Source organism: Dermacentor silvarum, chromosome 10, assembly GCF_013339745.2.
Source record: "Dermacentor silvarum isolate Dsil-2018 chromosome 10, BIME_Dsil_1.4, whole genome shotgun sequence".
Classification (NCBI taxonomy): Eukaryota; Metazoa; Arthropoda; class Arachnida; order Ixodida; family Ixodidae; genus Dermacentor; species Dermacentor silvarum.
This window is the reverse complement of record NC_051163.1, coordinates 65,465,246-65,487,304: the sequence shown is the minus strand read 5'-3', so window position 1 is coordinate 65,487,304 and position 22,059 is coordinate 65,465,246. Positions and strand designations below refer to the sequence as shown.

General features: G+C 45.2%; 1 protein-coding gene across 4 annotated transcripts; it reads left to right on the top strand.

Moving 5' to 3' along the window:
• Positions 1–57: 57 nt before the first annotated feature.
• Positions 58–21,444, top strand: LOC119465909 (mitochondrial fission regulator 2-like). 4 transcript variants are annotated; one of them, XM_037726384.2, is made up of 9 exons: positions 58–282; positions 2,562–2,646; positions 5,622–5,717; positions 7,267–7,373; positions 9,618–9,814; positions 12,294–12,451; positions 14,547–14,653; positions 17,688–17,881; positions 20,800–21,444. In XM_037726384.2, the coding sequence occupies exons 2-9, from the start codon at positions 2,563–2,565 to the stop codon at positions 20,832–20,834; spliced, it is 978 nt and encodes a 325-aa protein (XP_037582312.1). In that variant the 5' UTR covers positions 58–282; position 2,562; the 3' UTR covers positions 20,835–21,444. The 4 variants fall into 4 exon arrangements, with proteins under 4 accessions (XP_037582312.1, XP_037582311.1, XP_049513250.1 ...); XM_037726383.2 differs by having other exon boundaries at positions 59–282; positions 17,688–17,877; XM_049657293.1 differs by having other exon boundaries at positions 59–282; positions 2,559–2,646; positions 17,688–17,877.
• The last annotated feature ends 615 nt before the right edge of the window (positions 21,445–22,059 follow it).

Below are 22,059 nucleotides of genomic sequence, written 5' to 3'. Positions count from 1 at the left end.
TTTACATGCCTGAATTTTGGAAGCTCAGCGCGTGCACCGCGTGTCAATCTGCATCGCTTTTTCTCATTCTGTCCAGCCGGACTAAGGATCGGGCGCCATGCTTTGAATCATCGGCGCTTTGAATGAACCGCTCGCGCGATTCGGTAGAGTTTAAAGTCCCTATGCATTTTCAGGGAGAAACCGACGCAAAGGTTCAGCTGGATTCAGACGAGCGCGCAAGTTGACTGCACAGAAGCGACGAGCCAACGCTGTCCACCTTTCACCGCAGTGCGCGGCGTTCAGGTAGGCAACGGCGCGCTTCCCTTCAAATCGCTTCGTTTTGCGTCGACCGAAAACACGTTCCAACTATAAATTATACGCGTCTGCTACCCATGTGTCTCGTGTTCGCGGCAGTTGTCATTTACGTCAGTTGTCGCGCATGCTTTCGTTTTCTCGCCTGCCTTTGACGCGGTGCGTCCATTGAGTGCGCACGAATCGCTTTGCTGCAAAAAGACCGTGGTAAGGTTCGTGTTACCAATACCATCTTTACCGCTGTCTATTTTCCACAACGTCGCTAGCCATAAAGCTAACGCGCTCGCGTAATACTTGGAGCACTTCGTAGGGAACCTGAAATTTTGCCCGCTACATGTTAATTTGGAACCGAAGTTGTCAAAATGGGAAGTAAGGGGGAAAAAGAAAAACGGACGAAAGGAAGTCGTTCCTCCTTGTTTCTGAGATTTCATCTGCCAGTGCAAACGCGTAGTACTAGCTGCCACTTTGTCAGTACTACCTGAGGTCATGGAAGACGCCAAGATTTACCATAATGTAGAGGCATGGGGCAGCGCGGCTGCGCCTTGACAACTCCACGATCGTAACTACCTGGGCGCTCGTCGTAAGTGACGTTTCCGAAGAACTCCCGATCACATGAGCACGAAAATGGGTGCCCAAAATAAACTTGGCTTGCGGTGTTAAATTGCGTGTGCCCCCCCCCCCCCCTTTTTTTTTCTTTTTTTTTTTTTGATCGGTATGGAATGGGAATGTTTGGTCGTCTTGCTCAGACTTTGTGACTACTGCCAGAGCAGACATTCCGCGCTGGCACGGTGGCTACGGCGTAAGCATATGGTCGTGGATTCGGTTCATGAACCAAATCCGCGACGATATGGTTGCTTACGTGCCGTGCTTTGGTAGCACGCTGAATGAGCCCTGGCTGTCAGAATCTCGAGTTCATTTCGACCCCGTGTTGCTTTAGAATGTTAAAGTGGCCCTGAACCACCTCTCGGGCTTGGTGAAAGAACACAGTCTGTGTTTTGCATATGCTGCCGTGAACATCTTGGCCAAATTTTGCAGTCGGGCGCGGCGCGTGAATCTCGCAAGCGGAGCGCGAAGTCACCTTTCTCTCAAACACTTTTCAACAGAAGCTTGCTCCTCACTCTTTTGTGGACCTTTTATTTCGTATTATTGCCGATTCCCATCCGCGACTGCTATTGGCCAATAACTGACATCAATTAAGAAGGGTGTTTTGACGAGTGCGCGTCTACCTACTGTTACTGTGTATATTTATTGACGCAGTTTAATAATGAGGCTTAAGTAAGTGAAAATCTGCTTTCGAATTTCGATAATAATTATGTACTTCCGAAAGAAGCAGACGGCCGGTGCCGCCCGCGTGGGAATTAAACTTTAATTAAATTTAAAAAGTAGTCGGGTCTCGCTAATTTCGACTAGATTTGAACAGTCAACTAGCCTCGAACCATGCGATGCCAAGTTTAAGGTCAGACCACACGCATGCTTGCCAGCGCGCACTCACTCCTGGTTAGACGCCTTGACAGACTTCATTTCGTATTTAGCTATTTGTAGCACTTCAAGATGTGCATGTTGTATGTAACTATTATCCTTCAGTCAAGCTGGTCCAGGACAAAGGCGGTCTACACCACATAGCACGGCTAGTCTGGAGCATATGAGCGTGCACTCAAGCTCTGTCGTGCACAAAGCAAATGCTGCACATACGCACTACAGTTGCATGTAGCTATGGTCTGCCATATAGCTTCGATACCCCGGGCCCTGCGGGTGCTGTGATGAGTTCGCTGGCTGAGCGTACTGCGGCACGCCAAGGACAACTGCATTTGGCATGTCGTAGCGGCCAATATCAATAGTAGGGGCGTCTATGTGAACATCCAAAATATAATTTGAACTGCGTGCCACAGTGATGTTTAGTAGGCGGAGCGTTGTGAGCACACCCCGCTATGCCATAGCCTTTGCATGTCATTGAAGAAGCAGTGGAAACGCCGCGAATCGCATGTTTGGCTGCCAATAACTCTGCTTCTGCTGAATACATTGGAACATTTTGCGGCATAATATTTCTGAAATAGTCTAATTTAATTTAAAATGCATTTCTCAACTTTGATGAAAAGTGGTTTCAGGGCCTCCTTAAACACCGTCAGTCAACTTACTGCCACTGCAGATTAATTTCTCGTTGCTAAATGCTGGTCACGGTAACTACGCAATTAACTGTTACAAGTCCTTTGTGATTCCAAGTGTTGAGCGCCTAACCAGAGGTGTCACCGTTTCTCCTTCTTTTGCACCAGAATGTCGGCAAAGCAGAAGTCTCGGTACGAGACGCTGCCCTACCGATGCCTCACGTGGATTTGCTCCAAGCTGGACATCCTCTCTGTGAGTGCTGCTTAATTGTTAAGCACCATTTCTCACTTTTAAAGAACAAAAAAAGCATCTCTTGCAGTTTACAACACAAGATTTTCAAGCACGTAAACCATAAACACACACAATTCCTTCGAAGCCTGCTTTTGTATAAATCTTGCGCAAAGCTGTAGAGTTCAGAGGTTGATTCTTTAGAGTGCATGTGAGTGTTGTGCCGGAGACCTGCAGTGGCTCAGATGGTATGGTGTTTTTCTGCTGCGCACAAGGTTGTGGGTTTGATTCCCGGATGCTGCAGCCACGTTCCAGTGGGGGGCGGAATGCAAAAATGCTCGTGTACTTAGCATTAAGTGCACATCAAAGCCTCTCAGGTAGTCAAAATTTAAAGCGGAGTAAGATATAAACATTAAGGCATTTCTTGAAACCACGTAAGAGGAAGCTCTACTTAAGGGCCTACTTTGATTTCCCTATTCAGATATCAGTGGTGCACCGACAGGGGGGGGGGGTTTCGGGGGTTGTAACCCCCCCCCCCTGAGGCCGACTTAACCCCCCCTTTTGTTTAACCCCTTTTCTTTCCTTGCGCATTTGAGTACTGCAACTAAGATGTAAGACGCGCAATCGTCTGCACACTCGCAAAAAGCGCATTTTTTGACAATTTCCCGTAAAGAAATCGAAATTAGTGCTGTTTAGATGGTATTGGCAAACTGTCAACCCCCTCCTGGCAGAGATCCTGGGTGCGCTACTGTGAGATATACATGTGAAACAGAGGAATGCTCTCATTCAACTACTGCTGAACCAATGTGAATGAAATTTGTTGCATTTAAGAGAAAAGGCCAAATTCTACTGACTGTAGGAAACAGGATTTTGATTAGAGCCTCAAGGACTTAACAAAAATGCCCGACAATCGGCAGGATAAAATAAAAATTATGTTGCACATTCCACGCACTGTGGGAACTGGTGTTATGCGAGGCACCTTGCAGGTAGCTGGCAATTCGTCGGGAATTGATCAGGTTTCTGCAAAACATTACCAGACGGACAAAGGTGTCCGTGGTGCACAGTTATGTGTACGATAGTATGACGGCAAATTTGGATGACAACTTATTTGTTGCACTGCTGAATACATTTAATCATTCTACACCCTCTGTGCCACAGTACCACATACTCATTCTAGAGGATTGGCCATGAACGGATTAGCCCAAATATGATTTTTAAAAAGTTGTCGCAGTTTCACCTGAAAGGTGAAGCATCAATTGCGATAGCAAATTTGTAGAGAGCTATACGGAGTAATGATATTAGCTTTATCAGCTGTATAAACTTGGACATGCAGCAGCACCGGCAACACGCAGAACTGTTGTCGACGCCGTCGGCGTTTTGCCCGCGTTCGCTCAAAATGCGTGCGGCGTTGGTGACTGTTGCCGGAGCCTCTGATATAAATAGGCACTTGGTGCTGCAGCTAAACGTCGCCTCCCTTCCCTCCCCCTTCCCCCCCTCCCCCACGGCCTCTCGCGCATCGGAAGAAGGCGCGTTTGCTCTACATATATGGTGATTGTAAAGGAGGAAAGAGACGCCTACTTCTGCAGCCCTCAAGGAAGCACGGCGCAGAACGCGCGTTTGTTCTCCGCCGTGCGTTCACTCCCCGTGAAAGAGCGCGTCCCTCGCGCCCTTTCACTCGCACATACAGCGTTCGGCGGCGCTGCGGCCACGATTTCATCTCCATTGACGTCATACGGAACCTCACGGCGACGGCGACGCCGACGGCAGAAATCTGCTTTTGAGTGTCCATATAATTGCTATCGCAATAAAATATCAAAGGAACCATTGAATATCATGCACTAATTCATGAAGGTCTTTGTGCTTTAGAGGTACTTGGAAGCCGATGTTATAGCATGTGCAGGTTTAGTGTCACAATTTAATGTTTGATTACGCAGAACAGACAGGCGCTCATTGGCACTACCTCATATGTCAGAATGATGTGCTATATAAGCCAGCTCATCCATTGGCACATACCAGCCCGGTGCAGCCCAAATATCATAAATCAAAGAAAGGGTTGAATTTCATGTGCTGTTTGATTAAGAGGTGTAATAAGACCGATACTTGGGCTAGTTGGTTGAAATCCATATTCCGACAGAAGAGCAATACATAGATGCAACACAGTGTGTCTTATGTTCCCGCTTTGTTGCATCAGTGTTTTGCGCTGACATTCAAATATCCACTGATAGTTTCATGTGCGTTGGAGATACCTATGAGCCGACATAATATGTGCAGGTTTTAAAGAAAAGCTTTTAGATGCTCTAGCGAGTTTTCTTGGTAGTCGTGTGGTGTATCTCGAGCTCAGCGCACGCTACGCGTACAAAAGAAACTCAAGCGTGAACGCATCAATAAAGCTAAGCGACGCGCTCACATGGAGGTGTGGCATGTCTCGAGCACAACACATTCGTCGTGCAAAACGCTAAGTCAAGCACATAATGGATTCAAACATGAATGCATCCATCATGCTAATTAACGTACCCAAATGAAAGTGTTTGCGAGCAATCTTGTGGTATAAATCCAAGTGGTGGTGAGACGCGACCACCAGAGATGCCTAGGCAAACTTCTGAAGAAGCAAAAAGTCATAACAGAACGTCAATGCTATGCAGCAAGCGTCAGAATTTTTCTTTAGATATTTATGGCCTAAATAAAAAATCTTCCTACAGTCAACAGAATTTCACTTTTTCTTCTTTTAAATGCAGCAAACCTAGTCAATTTTGGCGCAGTGGATAGATAGTAGCTCCTGAGGTGAAGCTTCTTCTTAAACCCCATAACTTGCTGCGAACATAGGATAGTTACACCGGGCCTTGGTTGCTGGGCTCAAAATAAGGTGCATGCGTGGCCTGCAGTATCATGTGGCTACACTGCACTCAATACACCCCCTGCCTTTGATGGAAACAGGCAATTTTTTAAAAAATACAGTGCAATGAGGATAACGATGTTTTCCTTGTGGAATTTCATTTCAGCCACAAAACTATGCCATGAGTGAATTAGCTAGCACACTTGCTGTGTTCGTGGAATGGTCTTTTGGAAGCTGGCAGAAGTTGAAGCACTTCAGAATGGTTTGTTTTTTTTATTCATATTGTGGATTGCTGCTCACTGATACATAATGACAGGGGAAAATTGGACATGCACCCGTCTTGTAGCAAGAAACTAGAAAGGAAACCCATACAGGTTTCTCGGAAAGAGAGCTTCGCAGTTGAAAGAAATTCGTCCTGGTCCGGGATTCGAGCCTGAGACAAACGCCTTTCCGGGGAGGTCACTCTATCATCGAAGCTAACCAAAAGGCTAGCAGATAGAATCCCAGACCAGGACGAATTGTTCTTTAATGGCAAAGCTTTCAGTCTAAGAAACCTGTACGAGTTTCTTTTGTAGTTTCATGTTACAAGACAAGTGGGTGTCAATATTTTCCTTTCATGAAGTTTCCTCCACTTTGCGGGCTTCCCCAGAACTTATTTGCTGCTGAATCATAATATAAAAAAAAACCTTCATGCATGATGTATGAATTTGTGTGGCAAAACATTTTAAGGGGGTGGTGATTTGCAATAATTTTGTTGCTGTTGCTCTTATTATTATTTGTTATTCTTGAGAGCTCCCTTCTGCAGTGTCTCTCGCAGGCCCAGTGTTTCTTCGAACAGTTGTTTTGCATTTAGTGTTTCTTCGAACAAAAAAGCCGCCTAAGGGCTTCACAGGGTCTGCGACTCTGCATGACAATTGGTAACATGCAGTGCAACTGCAAAAATTCATATATGATACTGGTCCCTGTCAAGAATACAGAGGAAAGATTACATTTAATAAGAGTTAGTGATATGTGTAAAGCAAAATAAAATGCCAGACATTGAAAACCTCACGAACTGATCAGTGAGTGAATGATCATTCATGTGGTGATGCCACCTTTCTGGTCCAAGTGGTTTTTTTTTTTTTCTTCTTTTTTTTTTTTTTTTTTTTGGGAGAAAGCTTTAGCTCAGGCCCAACTTCTATGCCAGCCATTCACATACTTGTAAAATGCCGAAATGCTTTTATGAGATAACTGCTTGACTGATTTTAATGAAACTTGTTGCATTTGAGAAGGAAAGTTCAAATCTAGTGACCGATGGAAGCGGAATTTTTATTTAGGGTTGGCAAGTTTTAACCAAGATTGTCGCAAGTTGGCAACTTTAAAAAAAGATAAAAGCATGAATGTTGCTTTTCTAGAAAATTCGTGTTCAATTCAATTAGACAATTTCGCTATTCCAACACCACTACGTATCTTCGATTACAGCCTGAGATTCGCAAACTTGGTTACGTCAGCCAAGATGTGCAGAGAAGTGTGCTTGTGCATATTGCATATTGTTTATTGTGCATGCATTGCTACCCTTCCAAGCAAAACTTATCGCTGAAGGGTCAAGTGATCTTGACTTTCGTCGTGGAATCAAATTCCAGCCACAGTGGTCACATATCGATTGGGTCTGAATGCAAAAACTCTCATGTACGGTGCATTGGGTACACATTAAAGAACCCCAGGTGGTCAAATTTAATCCGGAGTCCCTCACTATGGCATGCCTCTTAATCAGATCGTGGATTTGGCACATAAAATCCCAGAATTATTTTTACTTTTGTGTACTTTCCCAGCCGTCGACGTCAACCTCGTCTACTTCCCTGAGGCCGCCCTCTGTCGACTTTAGCACTGTCAATCGACTACAGTCACCTGTGCCCAGGAGGGAAGGGGTCATGCTCAGGTGAGATGGCCAGCTTTCTTTAAGTTTCTTGTATAGCACTATTTTGCGTGTTATGTGTGTAGACTTGTTTCTCTCACTAAATAGATGAAAGTAAAAGCCAAAATAAAAGCATTATTACAACAGGAATCGCTAGGCAGCATTCGTTTCATATGAGACAATGGCAGAAGGCAGCCAATGAAAGAAAGGAAGCTCTGAGCTAATCTTTTATGGATGAGTGGAGCCCACAAGCATCGTGTAGTAAAATTTTCTTTCTTGCTATATTTTGGTATTGTGTACGGAGCATAAAGCCATAGGTGGGTTTGAGATGACGCTTGCTTCCAGTTTATTGCCTCATGTTGCCCCCCTTCTGCTGAAAACATTTACCAAATTATTGTTTATTTTTGTTGAATATGCTTATTCTCAGGTGCATTTTGCACATTTAGATGAAAATATATACATTTTCTTCAGGTATTTATATGTCCCGTTAAGGTTAATGCATTTCACGTGCTGCAAGTGTCACCATGCTGTTCTTGGTGTTCTATAGGGAATGTGCAAAATTCTGCAAGTGTGCTTCCCCATGCATTACCATGCCTGCCAACTTTTACGATTTTGCCCGATTTTTAGCGCTTGTTTACAGTTATATATTGACACGAATATTTTCAAATTTTCCATTTGCATATTGTATAGAGCAAAACCGATTTCAAAAAAGACAGATACTGCAATCGTTGGGTGATATTTTTATACATCGATTTACTGACCCACCCATGCGGCAGCAGCATCAACTGAAAAAACCAATGTATAATGGCAACTGAATTGTCGACAGCCGTTACGTGAATATTTCATTAAAAACTTCACAAAGGTTTCCACTTGTCTGCGACACAGATCATTGTTAATGTGACTATATTACCCTCCCCCTGGCGTACATGCGCTGCTTACGTCATGTGCTGAAGAATACATAAGCTTCCATGAACCTCATTCCTTCACCTCATTGTGACCCTTCACCTCATTGTGAACAAGGCTTCCGTAGCGAAGCCGAAACGTCTTTTATTCATTTTTTTTTAGCATTTTCTTTTGGTCGGTGTTTGTCGTTTTATTGCTTCAGTGGTTTCATCCCGACCAGGCGGGCTTCCATCAAAAGCTCGACTTCATTGCACGAGTAGGTGCCAGCTATTTCTCCCTTACTACACCCTCACTGTTTGCAAGCCTAGCCTCGGCTCAATGGTGCCACAAGTGGGAGGTCGGCCATCTTATGTGGGGCAGCACAATAGTGTGTGACAGCCTACTTCCAGTGTTTCACATGACCCCTCATGTTGTCCGCCATAGTGGCTCAGCGGCTGCGTTGTTTCGCTGCCGAGCTCAAAGTTGCGGGTGCGATTCCTGGCCATCGCAGCCGCATTCAAAGAAAGGTGGAATGCAAAAAGCACTCATTTGCTGTATAGAACCCCAGTCGGTCAGAATTAATCTTGGGCATTTGTCACTACTGACATGAAAATTCTACTTCTTGCGGGTAGCGGTCAACTGAATAATTATGCTACAAAGCCGCAATTGCTTGAGCTTGTCACAAATAATTAATTACACCACCTTTCATGCAACTTGTTTAAAAGGCATGCCAAATGCAGCGCTGCTTTGGACATGAAAAGGAGACTGCGTCATAGAAAGTGGAGCCCGGTGCCCCCTCCCCCCGATCTGGCTACGCTTCTTGCAGTCACATGGTGTTGCTAACACTCAAAAGCCTGCCAGTGAGCCCAGTGTGGTATTTATAGGCCGTACAGTGACTGTGCCAATGAATTCTGCCAAATTGGCCCTTTCGATCGAGCACTTCCCTTGGAAATGCAGGACACTCCTTGCCCTCATGTCCCGTCAAGTACTGTACTGGCTCGACTTTTGGCAGCGTAGTCATAGTGTGTGTGTGGCAGTGGTGTTCTGGTACCACGAGACCGCCGCATCAGGTTTCGGTGACTTAATCGTGTTCGAAATCACTTTGCACTAGGCATGCGTTTTGAACACGTTACACTAAAAGGTAACATAATTATTCGTTTTGCTCTCAGGAAATTGGGGCTCCATAGTCTAACCATAGTGTAACTACTGGGGCGACAGTTATAAAATAAAGAAATGACAATGTGAGGAAGATTTTTCTGCCACTACTTTAAACATCATCAGCTGATCAGCTAATTGTCAGGGTTGCTTTTCAGGTAGCCAGAACTAAATAGCCTTTCCCAGTTACTGAAGAGGTTGACTGATGAGGTTCGGTTAAACCCGGTACAGGTGCTACCGGAGCAACTCCGGCCTGAAGGGGAGCTGCCTGCGGCCCCTGGGGCCTTGCGGGTCGCGCGCAAGCAGTGACACGGCCAGCCGCCAGTGCAGCCCCATCCCCGAGAGCGTGGAGAGTGACATCTCGCTTCTCAAGGAGGAAGTGGCATCCCTCAAGAAGCAGTTCGAGGAGTTGGTCGTCTCACAGAAAGGCAAGGAAGGGGGGAGGGCTGAGTTTATCGTTGCGGTGCGGAAAGGCGTGGCCATAGGTGCAGGGACACCCGCTATTGAGCCTCTTATCTGAAGCATGGCAGCAGCACATTTGCGATCCCGAAAAACTTCCAGCGATCGGCAGCGGTTGAACGTGGAATGTCCCCGTAGCCGCTATTCTGACAGGGGAACTTGTCACCTTGTCTTGCTCTCCTTGTTCGACCAATGTCAATCACTTCAAGCCTCCATCTGCCTGTTAGCTTCTGTCTCTTTAAGAAAACTTCCAGTAGCATATGTTTAGAAATCATGTAGGCCGAAAAAGAAAAAGTGTTTTGTGGATGGCTGTAACATGAGTTGAAGCGTGCGAGAATTAATATTATAAAGTGCGCGGCTGTAAGTGCGCAGCAGTGAACTAGGCGAAGGGTGAATTCTCTTCCTAAACTACCGCAGTGGCAGCCACCATAGAGCGAAGCGAGAAATCAGTTTTACCGGATGCAGAGTGGCAGCAGCATAAGAATATTTTCTAGGGGTGTGCAAATATTCGATTTCGAATCAATTATCTGTTATTCGATTTCTCGAATATTCAATGAAAAACTCTGCTGTGGTCGGTGCCTTGATGTGTGCAGCATCGCTGTAAGGATGATGCGTGCATCAAGGTACGAGGTTCCGTACCTTGATCCATACCATCAAGGTACCGATCAAAATGATTAATGTGACGCATACAGGAGGGACAACAAATACACTGCATATGGAAAGCACAAAAGCATATGCAGATGTCTAGACACTTAGCCACCGAAAGCAGTGGTGTAACCAGAAATTTTTTTCTGGGGGGGGCACACACTTGACTGGGGATACAGTCCCCTCCGTGTCCCCAGAAGAGCTGGGCAGGCCCCCCCTGGCTGTGCCACTGACCAGAAGGTATGCAGGTTTGCGCAGTTCGGAGCATGCCAAGTTTGGTGAACTTAAGCATGCCCAGCATGCTTAAGTGCACAGGCAAACTTGGCACACATGCTCGCGGTAGTTACCAGCCGATTGTCTGCGAACCCGAATCAATCTAACCCGCAGTCATGATCTCACGACTGATCACTGAACCACCCATAGGAACATACTAGCGACAAGCTTTCCGTGACTGCTTGCGGCACACTATCATGTCGGGCTGTGTCAAATTTTCGTAGCAACCACATTGTCCAGCCCGTTAGGCCTAATTGGAGTTGCGTCATTGGGTGTCGGGAAGTTGCGGCTTCATACCAAACCAATGCAGATCTGTTCGCAGCAGTCGCAGGCCACTTGGAAAGCTGACGAACTTCCTCGCTCGCCAACGAATGCAAGTCTACAGGATAACCATTATTCATGGTCGCCATCTTTTCAAAACACCGTACGGTGGCCCCGTGGTCCGAACGCCATTCGTCGACGCACATCAGTCTCTTTTCATTGGTTCGAGGAAGCCGTCACATGACAAGCTTTGGATTTACATGGCAGGCTTGAAAATGCCATGCGACTAGTGTGCTGACCCCCAGCTGCAGATGCATTTACACAGCAGATGAATGTGGGCGGAAGGAAGAGGGAGGAGGGTCACAATGCACGAACTTGCCATGGACCTCCCAATGAACCTATAAAAGGCAGAAAGATGCCCGCTTTTTGCTGTCTGCGCCGACCACAGTGGACCCGTGCGTCGCCGATGGCTGCGCGGAGCGGTGCCGAGGCACATGATGCGGAGTCGCCACTTTTGTCCGTCGCACAGATTGGCCTTAACGAGCTGACGATAACTCACTGAAACAACTTGTTTTAAAGGTAGAAAAACCCTTCTGTTTCCTGCAAGAAAACTGGAAAGCAATACTTTCTAAGCGATAAAAGATTGCCACAGTATGGCTTACTATTAAACTGAAGCACCTCATTGGCATTCAGGGCAACGTACCCTCTCCATTTCTTCAGTTTCAGGGGGGAAAGTGCACTTGATTCTATTCAAAAGACATTCTATCAATAGAAAAAAAATATTTTCCAGACCTTATACGAACTGAGTTGTTGTTGGTGCTGGCATACTAGTTTGATATTTTTTTAATTAATAAGAGTAGACCATACTGTATATCTTGGTTCCTAGGTACCTAAGTTACTGATAGCTAGTAACATTCTTGTTACGTAAACCCTGAGCATGTGCAGCACCTTGTGAAATTTTATAATATTCAATTTGGTTCGATTTGATATTGGTTCGAAATCTGCTATTCTGTATTTGCCCACCCTTAATGCTTTCTAAAGGTCACGGAAGCACCGGCCAGTGTAGTGTTACACTGGCCGGTGTTTGGGATTTGTTTTAGTTGCTGCAATGTACGGCGACAACTGTCAAAGGGCTTAGGGGTTAGATATCTCCAGGTGGTTGAAATTAATCTAGTGCACCCGCTTCTAAATGTCTCTTATAGCCTCAATGTTGCTTTGGCATGCTAAACCCCATGATTACATCAATCAATCAATAATCTGTCTTTGCAGATGCTGAGGTGCGCAGGAGCTCCTCAGCCGTGTATGCTACCCCTGGAGCTGCTCTGCCACCACCACCGCCACCCTTACCATCGCTGCCACCTCCTCCGCCCCCGCCACCACCACCTCCAGGCTTTTTTGCGCCCGCTCAAAAGCTTGTTGTCCGCAAGGTGTGTGCCTCAGATTTATTGTTTGTCTATGCAACTTCACTAGTATGAGGGTTACTTGTAAAGTTTGCATTGTTGCGCTGAAAAAAAAAACAGTGCCAATAATGAGCAAGCTTACCTGTCCTTCTGTTTCCAGTTTATCAAAGCTAGACGTTTTTTCTGCTTCTGATGAAGTCTGTAAAGACCACTTTCTCTAGACTCCTGTTTCGAGTGTTCAGGACTTAGACAGCTGGCAATGAAATCCCACTTGAGCAAAATAGTTGCGAAAAAGCTGTAAGGCTAGCAGCCACTCTGGATTGGCAGGTGGGTATGACGTTATTCCCGAAAGGGGGCGCGTGCTGTGCTGGGAGCTATTTCAGTGGTACTGTCATCTTCTCTCTTTAAAGGGACACTAAACGAGAAAAATAATTTGATCTGTATTAGTAAATTGGCCTTCTGCAATAATAAAAAGAAAAAGCCACTTTTACCGTGAAGAAGGCTTGATAAGCCAGAAAATAATGCAAAAGCAAACGGCAGGTGGCACTGCTGCACTGAAGTTCCTACGTCAGCTTGTCTTGACGTCATCATGGATTTTGACGCCGTCTGCTCAAGCTTAGTTAATTTCTTTATAACTTTTTTTTTTCTAAGTGAGCCAGAGAAAGTGTGGCATGTTCTAGAACGTTTACTGAGCCAGAACAGCAAAAAGAAACAAAAAAAATGAAATTTTATTATTCCACATTCACTGGGGTTTCGGTACGCAATTCGAGAACAGGACTTCAGGACACCACGTGACAGTATGGAATCTTGTCTTCCATTTTCTCGTTCTGAGTGTATGCGAATATACGAAAATCTAATAACGAATTGGATAGTCTGTATTAGTGAACATGAATATTTCTTAAATAGCCTTAATCCTCTAGTGTGTGCAGTAAAAGATAAAATTGGAGCAAACGTTCAATAAGTTTAATCCCAGCAGCCATAATAGACAGAAAGCATGAGACGTTAGGGTGCGGAGCACACGAACGTCGCTCAGGGAGCCAGAGATTTTTTTTTTTTTTTATCAGATCCAGGATTATTTGCATTCTCAGAAGTATTCCAGATGTGCGACCAAACCGCCTAGCTGTTCTCATTGCTCCATTTAAACTTCTATTAAATTATATTTGTCAAATTATATTAATGAATGCTTCATAATGTGCAATGTTATGACAGAAAGTTGCTAACTTTGTGAACACTATGATATCAACTTTGTTTTACGTTAACGGTGAAAATGGTTGCTTCTTATTCTAAAACTGTTCAATATTTGATTCAATTCATATTCGATTCGATCTCAAAAATTACTTTTCGCACACCCCTATTTTCCTCTAATCTGTCTAATCTAATCTAGCTATTACCGCATGCGTGTCTATTCTACCTATTACCGCAGACGTGTCGATTTGGGCCTGCCGAATCTCTATGCTGCGTCACTTCTAGGGAGCTGTAATAGGTGTGCTTTTACTACCTCACAATATGGCAAAGATGAGTTGTTACTGATGCATCTGTTTCGCATTTCAGGCTCAGAATATTGTACTGAGCGTTCTTTATAACTACACTATTACAGGAAATATTCCTTATGCAAGGCAAAATTTTATTGCAGCTGGCCTTGCAAGTTTCATTAAACGGTTTGTCGGGATAGTAGAAGCAGTTCTGAAACATTTTTCACTTCGTGTAAGGATAGAATAGTGTCACTAAGACCACGCGTAATAACTCACTCACGCGTAATAACTCACTAGTTAATAATGGTCATTATTTGATCATTATTATAATGTTAATAAGTGAGGAACCGGGCATATGTGTTGCTTGCAAGGGGTGCTACCTAGTTGGCAAGAGATGTCAACCTGCTGGGACCCCATAATCCTGATGCACTGTGCTTGTTTGCTCATTTATTTAGTGTTCATTTTACTGGCACTCTTGAAGCTGCTACCATTTGAGCTTGCTTTTCACATGCACAAGCTTTGTCCAAAAGTTGAACAATAGACCTGGATGCTTTTTCATGCGTGTCTCCTGCTGAGCTGAATGGCTGGAAAGTTTCTGTTCAATTGTCGCTGCGCTGCTGCAAGCACTGTCCTACAATTACAATATGCAGCAACGCCCCCGGGACCCATCGACGGCGCAGGCTGAGAAGTCTCACGAGGCAATGCTTGCAGAGGTCCTCAAGGGGCTCGGAACGGTCAAGCTAAAGAAAGTTGAAAAGTGAGAGCTGGTGTTGCTTTAACATTGCTGCATCTTTTTGTGCGTGTGCATTTGTGTATGTGCGTTCATGCTAAGTTTACAGATGGGCTTACAGCAATATCGATGGTGCTGCAGGAGTTACATAACCTTTTTGGCGCACTGAAGTTAGTCTCACCAATTCCGTGCCTTGCAGCGAAGGCTAGGGCTCCTTTCAAATAACCAACCAATAAGGACAGCCATTTGCATGTTCTACTGCGTTCTATTGCGTGCTACTAATACGTCCATGATGCTTCCATTCAGTTGGCGCTGCACAGAAGGCAATAGGAGACGAACAATGGTAAAGGCATAGGAAATTACGCAAGAAAACGTAGACACAGACAACAAAGACATAAAAAGAGCGCTGGCTAAGTAACCGTCTTTCTTTATTGTGCAAGTGGTCGAGGTGTTTGATACGTCAGCAACATTTTGGTAGTCCTCAAGCCTGGCCAGGATGTTGCGGCAACTCAAATTAGAAATATCCTAAGCATATTTTAAATCATCATGTCGGATTTGGGGCTGACTCCCACGTTCCAGGTAGAGCAGCAACTACGCTTTCTCGACCTTGAAGCTCTTGTTTTTGGAAGACCATGTCTGCTGGTGCTGTGCTCCCCGGTCAGAAAAAAAAAAAAATGCTGCCTTTATGCCTTGGTGTGTTCAAAAGTTGTCGAGCGCACGATTGCAACAGTCACCCTCACAAATACTGGTTTGGTTTTGAGAATACAAGTACAAATTGAGCTTTTTGCAGCAAGTAGGGAGGGTGATTGCTACCGGTTTTCCCAAGACTAAACAGTTATAGTACAGCGTACGCTATACGCTATAGTACAGCGTACGCTAAACAGCTCACGTTTACTACAGTTTTAGTTGGGCTGCGTGATCTTCCGATCTCGGAGGCCATATGCCGTCGTTGCGCCTATCTCCTGACTTCATCGATAGGTGGCGCTGACCTCTAGAACGTTTCCCTCGTTAGCCTTCGCCTCGTTCGAAACAAGAAGCGATCTCGAAAACTCCACAAGGGTATCCATAATATACTGTCGTCGAAGTGGCCTGAGACTAAGCAAAAGCCGTTTACGCAGTCATTTGCTACGAACGAAGTGAATTCTACGAAAGCAACTCCAAGTTCAATTCGAAGCGGTCAGCGGGGACAGCCGCCATGTTTTACGCAAGCTACGTAAGCCATGCAAAGACGGTAACGCTGAATCTGAGAAATAGCGTGCATGTGTATGCGCGGCGGTGGTTTTGCCGCCCACCACTCCGGCCAACCGCCCACCTCTATGACCACCCGCCCACCACCGCCCAACTCTCGGGCTTCACGTTTGCTGTACTCGGGGACAACTTTCTGTGCCTATGCAGTGGAAGCTACGAACGCGAGGGGCCGACATTCCACAAGCGCGCCGTTACGGGCAAGCATGGACGTCGGCGGAAACCAGCCGCACACGCTCACAAACCAGAAACAAAGGCCGGGAAGCTGGCTGTAAACGTGGACGATCGCGTTACTAGACCTCGGAAAGTGCAACTGTGTGGCGTCCCCGAGAGCACGGAAGTCAGATTTCTCCGCGCGTGTAGCTGGTACCGTGGGGGAAAGATGCGCAAAAGAAGAGGCGCACGCAGAAAGAAGGGCAAAATCTGATGCGTCGTCGCCTCTGCAATAGAATTAAATATAGAGAGAGAGAGAGAGAAGGAAAGAAAGAAAAAGTCGCAGTTTTGCCCGAAAGCATCGATTGCGATAGAAAATTGGTTGACAGCTATATGAAGTCAGGATAGTTGTTTTGTCGGCTGTATAAACTTCTAAACATAGGCATACTAACTAAATTAACAGGCATGGTGTCACGCACACATAAGCAAACACAAACACATCTCACTCGATGTCCGCGGAAACTCGCTGTCAAAACACTGTAGTGAGTAAGCGCGGCAGCAGCAGCGAGCGAATTAACCTCCGTCCCGTCGCTCGTATCAACGTGAAGCCGCGAACACAGCGCAGGGAGGAAGGACTCTGCCTCGCCACAGATGGCTATCAAGATAGAGCCGCCGGGGCGGGAGCGCGCGGCGTAGTACGCGGCCTCCCCCCTTCCCCCTAGAGCCTTGCGGCCCGTCGGGCGCATGCGGTCGCTCGACCTCACGAGCCTCTCTCCAGTCCCCGGTTCACCCCTTCGACGTTGGCACTGTCAACTCGTGCGCAAAGACTTGCTTTTGTTTCTTTCTATTTCACTGCCGAGACTTAGTAGCCTGATTTAATTGTTATAGCCAGTAATGCATCGTGAGTTGCGTGTTTATTTTACCATAAAACACGCACAAAAGTGCCACGGCTGCTTGTCGCTACATCCGAGCATTGTTAAAACTGGTAAACTGGTAAGTGGGTCCAACTGTACTTCTTTCTGTCTAGTTAAACTGTTTCAATGTCTGTACCCTCTGCCTTTTTCATGCAAGCCGGTTGTAACAATGGAATTTTCTTGGCACTTGAATATTGTTGTAAGTGGGTTCAAATGTAAGCGTCATTTACAATGTGCCTTTGTCACTTTCTCGATCTTATATACGACCGACTTGAACCTCGTACGAACCTCGCACAAACTTGAAGGTGCCTCAACAGGCATATAATGAAGGTACATATAACATATGAAACAAGAGTGAAAGCACAATAACTGTGTTGAAGTCTCAAAAGAATGGCACCAACATAGAAGTGCCATTCTCCCTACCTCATCATCTTTCCCTATCGTCGAGTGGGGTGCCTTTGTTGCGCAACTTCTTCCACATTCTCTCAGCTCGGAGAAACATGTAATCTCTGAATGGGCATAGTTTCTGCTTTGACGTTGTTAGCTTCCAGTTCTGAGTTTCGATGCAGCAGACTCAGAAAAAAAAGTTCCACTATCAAATGCTATCTTTTGAATGCAGCTAGCTAACTTGTCAATTAGAAGTAAAGAAAGCTTGTGTGTGCTTACAATTTGCCATGCAATAGTACTTGGCATGTAGTTAATGTAAGCTAATGAGCCTGGAGCATTGCTTGTATGCGTTGCATTTGCAGGTCGCCAAGCGGCACTCCTTTGCGGAAGGGCATCACAGAATCGGAATCGTCCACAGCTACAGATCCAGCCGGCATGCTCGCTAACGCACTGAAGAAGCGCTTCATGCACATCCATCCACCAGACAGCTCGGACGACTCGGCTGCCGAGGCATGGAGTCCCTCCTCTCCAGACGTGCAGGTCAAGCGCAGGGTCGGTGTGGGAACAATTTCAGTTGTTTTAAATTTTTGCTCAACCAAATGTCGTCTCTGATGTGGTCTGCTGCTAATGTATACATTTTGCTGTTCTTGTATGGATGCTCCAGTCGGAACTCTTTTAATTAACATTTTTTCAAGGAACCGCAGAAAACAAATGTAACAGCCAAGAAAACTTAACGGTAAGGTAGGCCCCAAATCACCTCAGCAACGTCAGAAATAGCTGTGAATGGCTACCAGTACAGTTATTAGACATCTCGGTGCTCATACTGTGACCGGAGAGTGTGCGTGTATAATTAACCCTTTCAGGCCCAAATTAATTCTGTTCATTGTAAAAAATTGGCCTTTACAATTTGAGATGTGCATAATCGTGGTACTAGTTTAAAAAAAAATTTTAATCTGTGCTCACACTTTTCAATCAAAACTTAAGTGATTCCAAATGGAATCAGTGGGACTTGGTGCACTTGAAATGCATTGTTTCAAGCAATACGTGAAAAGTCTATTTTAGATGAAACTCTTTAAAGCAATGTTTTTGTTTGTTGAGGCAGAGGTGCGTGCCACACTTCTCACACCGAATGCGGAAGTAAGAGCACATTCTTCTATAGTTTTTCGAGTTTGCGCAATGACTTCTTTTTCATCGGACAAATCAATGTCACCTCAAGGCTTTGCAACTTCTTTCTTTTTCCAATAAAACTCGCATGCGCTGATTGTTGCCATCTGTTCCGAAAGAAATTGTTTCCGTATTACGGAGGGATTTCCCCCCAAAAAAGTTTATCTACATGGTATAAGCTCATATCAACAGCATAAAATCAGAAAAAGCAGAGTAAGGCTCCACCAATAATACAGGCTCCTGACGCGATAATGATCCATCAGGTAACACGCACCCAAAACATGGCCAAGTACGGCATGAAAACGCCGTTTGAGCGCGAACAAACACGCAATTTACTCAGTCAGGTAACGTCAATAGAAAATGCATCGCGTGAGTAGTCGGGGCCGCTACGTCCCAATGATTCCATTTGGAATCAAGATTTGCAAAGTTCTCCGGTACCCGTAAATACTTTTTGCCAAATAAATTTACTGTGAAGGGATAGCATAGCACCTAATAGTCGAAATCCAAGTGTTCTAGACAAAAATAAAATAATTGCCGTACCTCTGCACGGTGAAAAGAAGGGATCTCAGCGAATGGCGGGAGCAGTGCAAGCGATTCTTTTATTTTTTCGTTCAGAGGTGACAGCACTTCCTTGAGTCTACCAGTTGGCCAGCATATGTAGAGCAAGGGCTAAATATGAGTTGTAGCGTAAGAACAACCTTTTCTTTTTTTTAACCCGGGCTTGCCCACTGAGCTACAAAATTAATGATTCCATTTGGAATCACTGGGCCTTAAAGGGTTAAGGGACATGTACTGTGTTCCATGACAGTAGCCCCTTTTCACTTTAAGTATGCTTCGCTACATAGCACGGCTGTATTGCGGCGAAGCTGATTTTAGGGAACGGGCATAAACCACATCAAGACATGCTTATCGGGACTGACAATAGTATACTTCGGACATTTAGGGGTAGGGCTTGACAGGCTCAACCGTAAGGACACATTTATCATCTTCATAGCAGCATGCAAGAGTGAATTTGTCTCTGCACAGTTAAATTTACGGGACTGCCACTGTTCGAATGAAGCGTACGATGTGGGAACATTACTGAATGGTGGAGTACCAAATGAGTACATAATATGTACATAAAAGTCAATGGGCATTGGGGTTTGGACCGCGCAATTGTGACGTAGCAGCCGGGAAAACGGCAGCAAGGAATGCATCAACAGGGTTCCATGGTACATGTAGCAACCAGCTTATCCAGCTTCGAGCTTTTTGGTCAGGCATATCTTGCTTTTGTTTGGATTGCCCCCACAAAGATCTTGATGTAGGAAAGACCAACATACTGCTCACATTCAATAAATCCATATTTGAGAAGCCATGTGCATTATTCATTGCCACATATCACAAGGGTAGCACGGAGAGGATGTTGCGACTACAAAAACGACTGTGTCGGACAATCTGCGTTTGTGGATTACAGCATGCGTCTGAAAAATAAGCAAGTTGTTTTTCGGACAGGTTGATATGGTCTTTCTGCGTGATATGTTGCATTACACAACATGCATAGCTAAAGTAAGGAGTATGGATATCCTTTTAGACTGTCGTGTCTTTATGGGTGCTTCTAAATAAAGGAGTGAAACAGCTTTTCAAGGTAACGAATGCTTTTTGTAGGAGTGTGTGAATACTTGAATATTCGATTTCAAATTGAATAGTGAACGGTACCTTCGGTGAATGACCCAGCCATGGTCGGTGCCTTGATATTCACAGCATTACCACGGCGCGCAATCTCAAACGGCGCTGCAGTAGCTCAATTGGTAAGAGCCGCACACGCGTAATGCGATACTGTGGGATCGTTTCCCACCTGTGGCAAGGTTTTGTTTCATACATTTTCATTTTCATTAATTTATCATTTATTTAATTCACCTAGTAAGTACAAGTAATTTCCCCTATGTTGCCATTGGTGTCTTCGTTTGTTGGCTTAATATAATTTTGCGGCAAGGTATTTCTCAAATACATAGTCTATTTTAACTTCAGATGCATTTCTTGACTTCGATAAAAAGTGGTTCGGGGCTTTGGTAAACCTTTTGTGCTAAAGAATAATTGTTTGTTTACTGCGTTAGACTTTCGCTAATTCGACTCTGGTTTATTTGATCTTAGCCAAAGGTCCCGGCCGACATGCATTGCCACCAGCCATTGCCAGCTGGTGGCAGGAGCTTGCGATGTGGGAGCACCTATTTTGAACCTGTAGGCAATGGTGCCCACTTATACTTGTCGTAGGCCAGATGGCGTTGTGAACTGCGATCTCTTGACAAGGAATGCTTTTCCACGTCTGCGCAGGCACCCGTAAAAAGGCGGCTCTCCGGCCGTCGTAACCTGGAAATGTCCACCGTGCTATCGCCCATGCAAGAAGTGGGCGCGTGAAACTACCAGGGCTTTCAGCTAAAGGCTGCATGTGGAGAGTGCTGGCTGTGATCACGGCCATCGTTTTGCTGTGCAGCCTATCGCATGTCATGAAGACTGATCACAGCCCAGCTGTACACAAGTCATGGTTGTTGAAGGGGATATGACTTGGTCTTAGTCATTTTGTATAGCAAGACGCATGGAGTTTGTGTGCTTTCACCAGCATAGAGCTACAGCATTCATCGGAATTGTGTTCTTGATCCCATGAGCAGCAGTGAGTGTGCATTTTTGGGTGTGAGAAATAAAAGATGCTTCCTAAGTATATCATGGGCGAGTGTACATACTTGCGGTTTGTGAAATGCAACTTTTTGTAAACATTTTACTACTTCCTGTCCGTGTTTGTCATCAAAATGTACATACTCTGGCAGTTGTCTGCCTAATTGTGGCTGTTTTAATTATGCGAGTGTTTTAAGTGTTTACCTTGTATTTGTATTTTATCTGTTTATCTTAAGCTTCTGTCTATGTGCTTGTGGTGTCATAATTTTATTGGTTCCTGAACGCAATAAATGCATCGCAAAGCCAGCAACGTCTCGTACATTTAAATATGCCGCGCTGTGCGCGTTCGTACAGTTCACGCAGCCGGGCCTCTTTACTGCCCTAGTAGTAAGGCCGTAGAGAAAAAAGTACTTTACGATTCGGGACGTTTGGTTTATAGATACGTGCGCCGAACGGAAATTTTGCCTATTTATTTGAGAACTACTGTATAGAGAAGCTTTTCTCTCGCTCTGATGGCAAATTTCGGCCTTGCCGGGACTTTTGTGCGCGTCGACGGTGACGGCTATATAAGTTGGGCCGCAGTACCTGTTGAACGTGTTAGGTCCGGATCCCATGAGTTACCCCCCAGTAATGTTCAGTTGTCATTAAATAGGAAACTATGGATTCATAACTCGATGGGAGTATTTGACCTCACACTTTTTGCTCCCCCCCGCCTTTCTTTTTTCTTTTTTTAATGTTCATCAATCCAACGTAGCGCGCATGTAGTAGATTCCACATATTCGCGCGTGATTCTCCCGATTGCGAATGCCTCGGACAAATTCATGACTGTGCTCCTATCAGTAGTCTGATTACGGCCAATATGCTGATTATCTTTCCTACACAGCGCTGCCCAGGGCAGAGCACAGAAGACTGGACAAGGGC

Excerpts from the sequence above, each read along its gene's own strand:
- LOC119465909 (XM_037726383.2), top strand. The coding sequence starts at position 2,563 with ATGTCGGCAAAGCAGAAGTCTCGGTACGAGACGCTGCCCTACCGATGC. Across the intron at positions 14,654-17,687 it reads AAGCTAAAGAAAGTTGAAAA|GTCGCCAAGCGGCACTCCTT; the intron begins GTGAGAGCTGGT and ends TTGCATTTGCAG. Across the intron at positions 17,878-20,799 it reads ACGTGCAGGTCAAGCGCAGG|GCACCCGTAAAAAGGCGGCT; the intron begins GTCGGTGTGGGA and ends ACGTCTGCGCAG.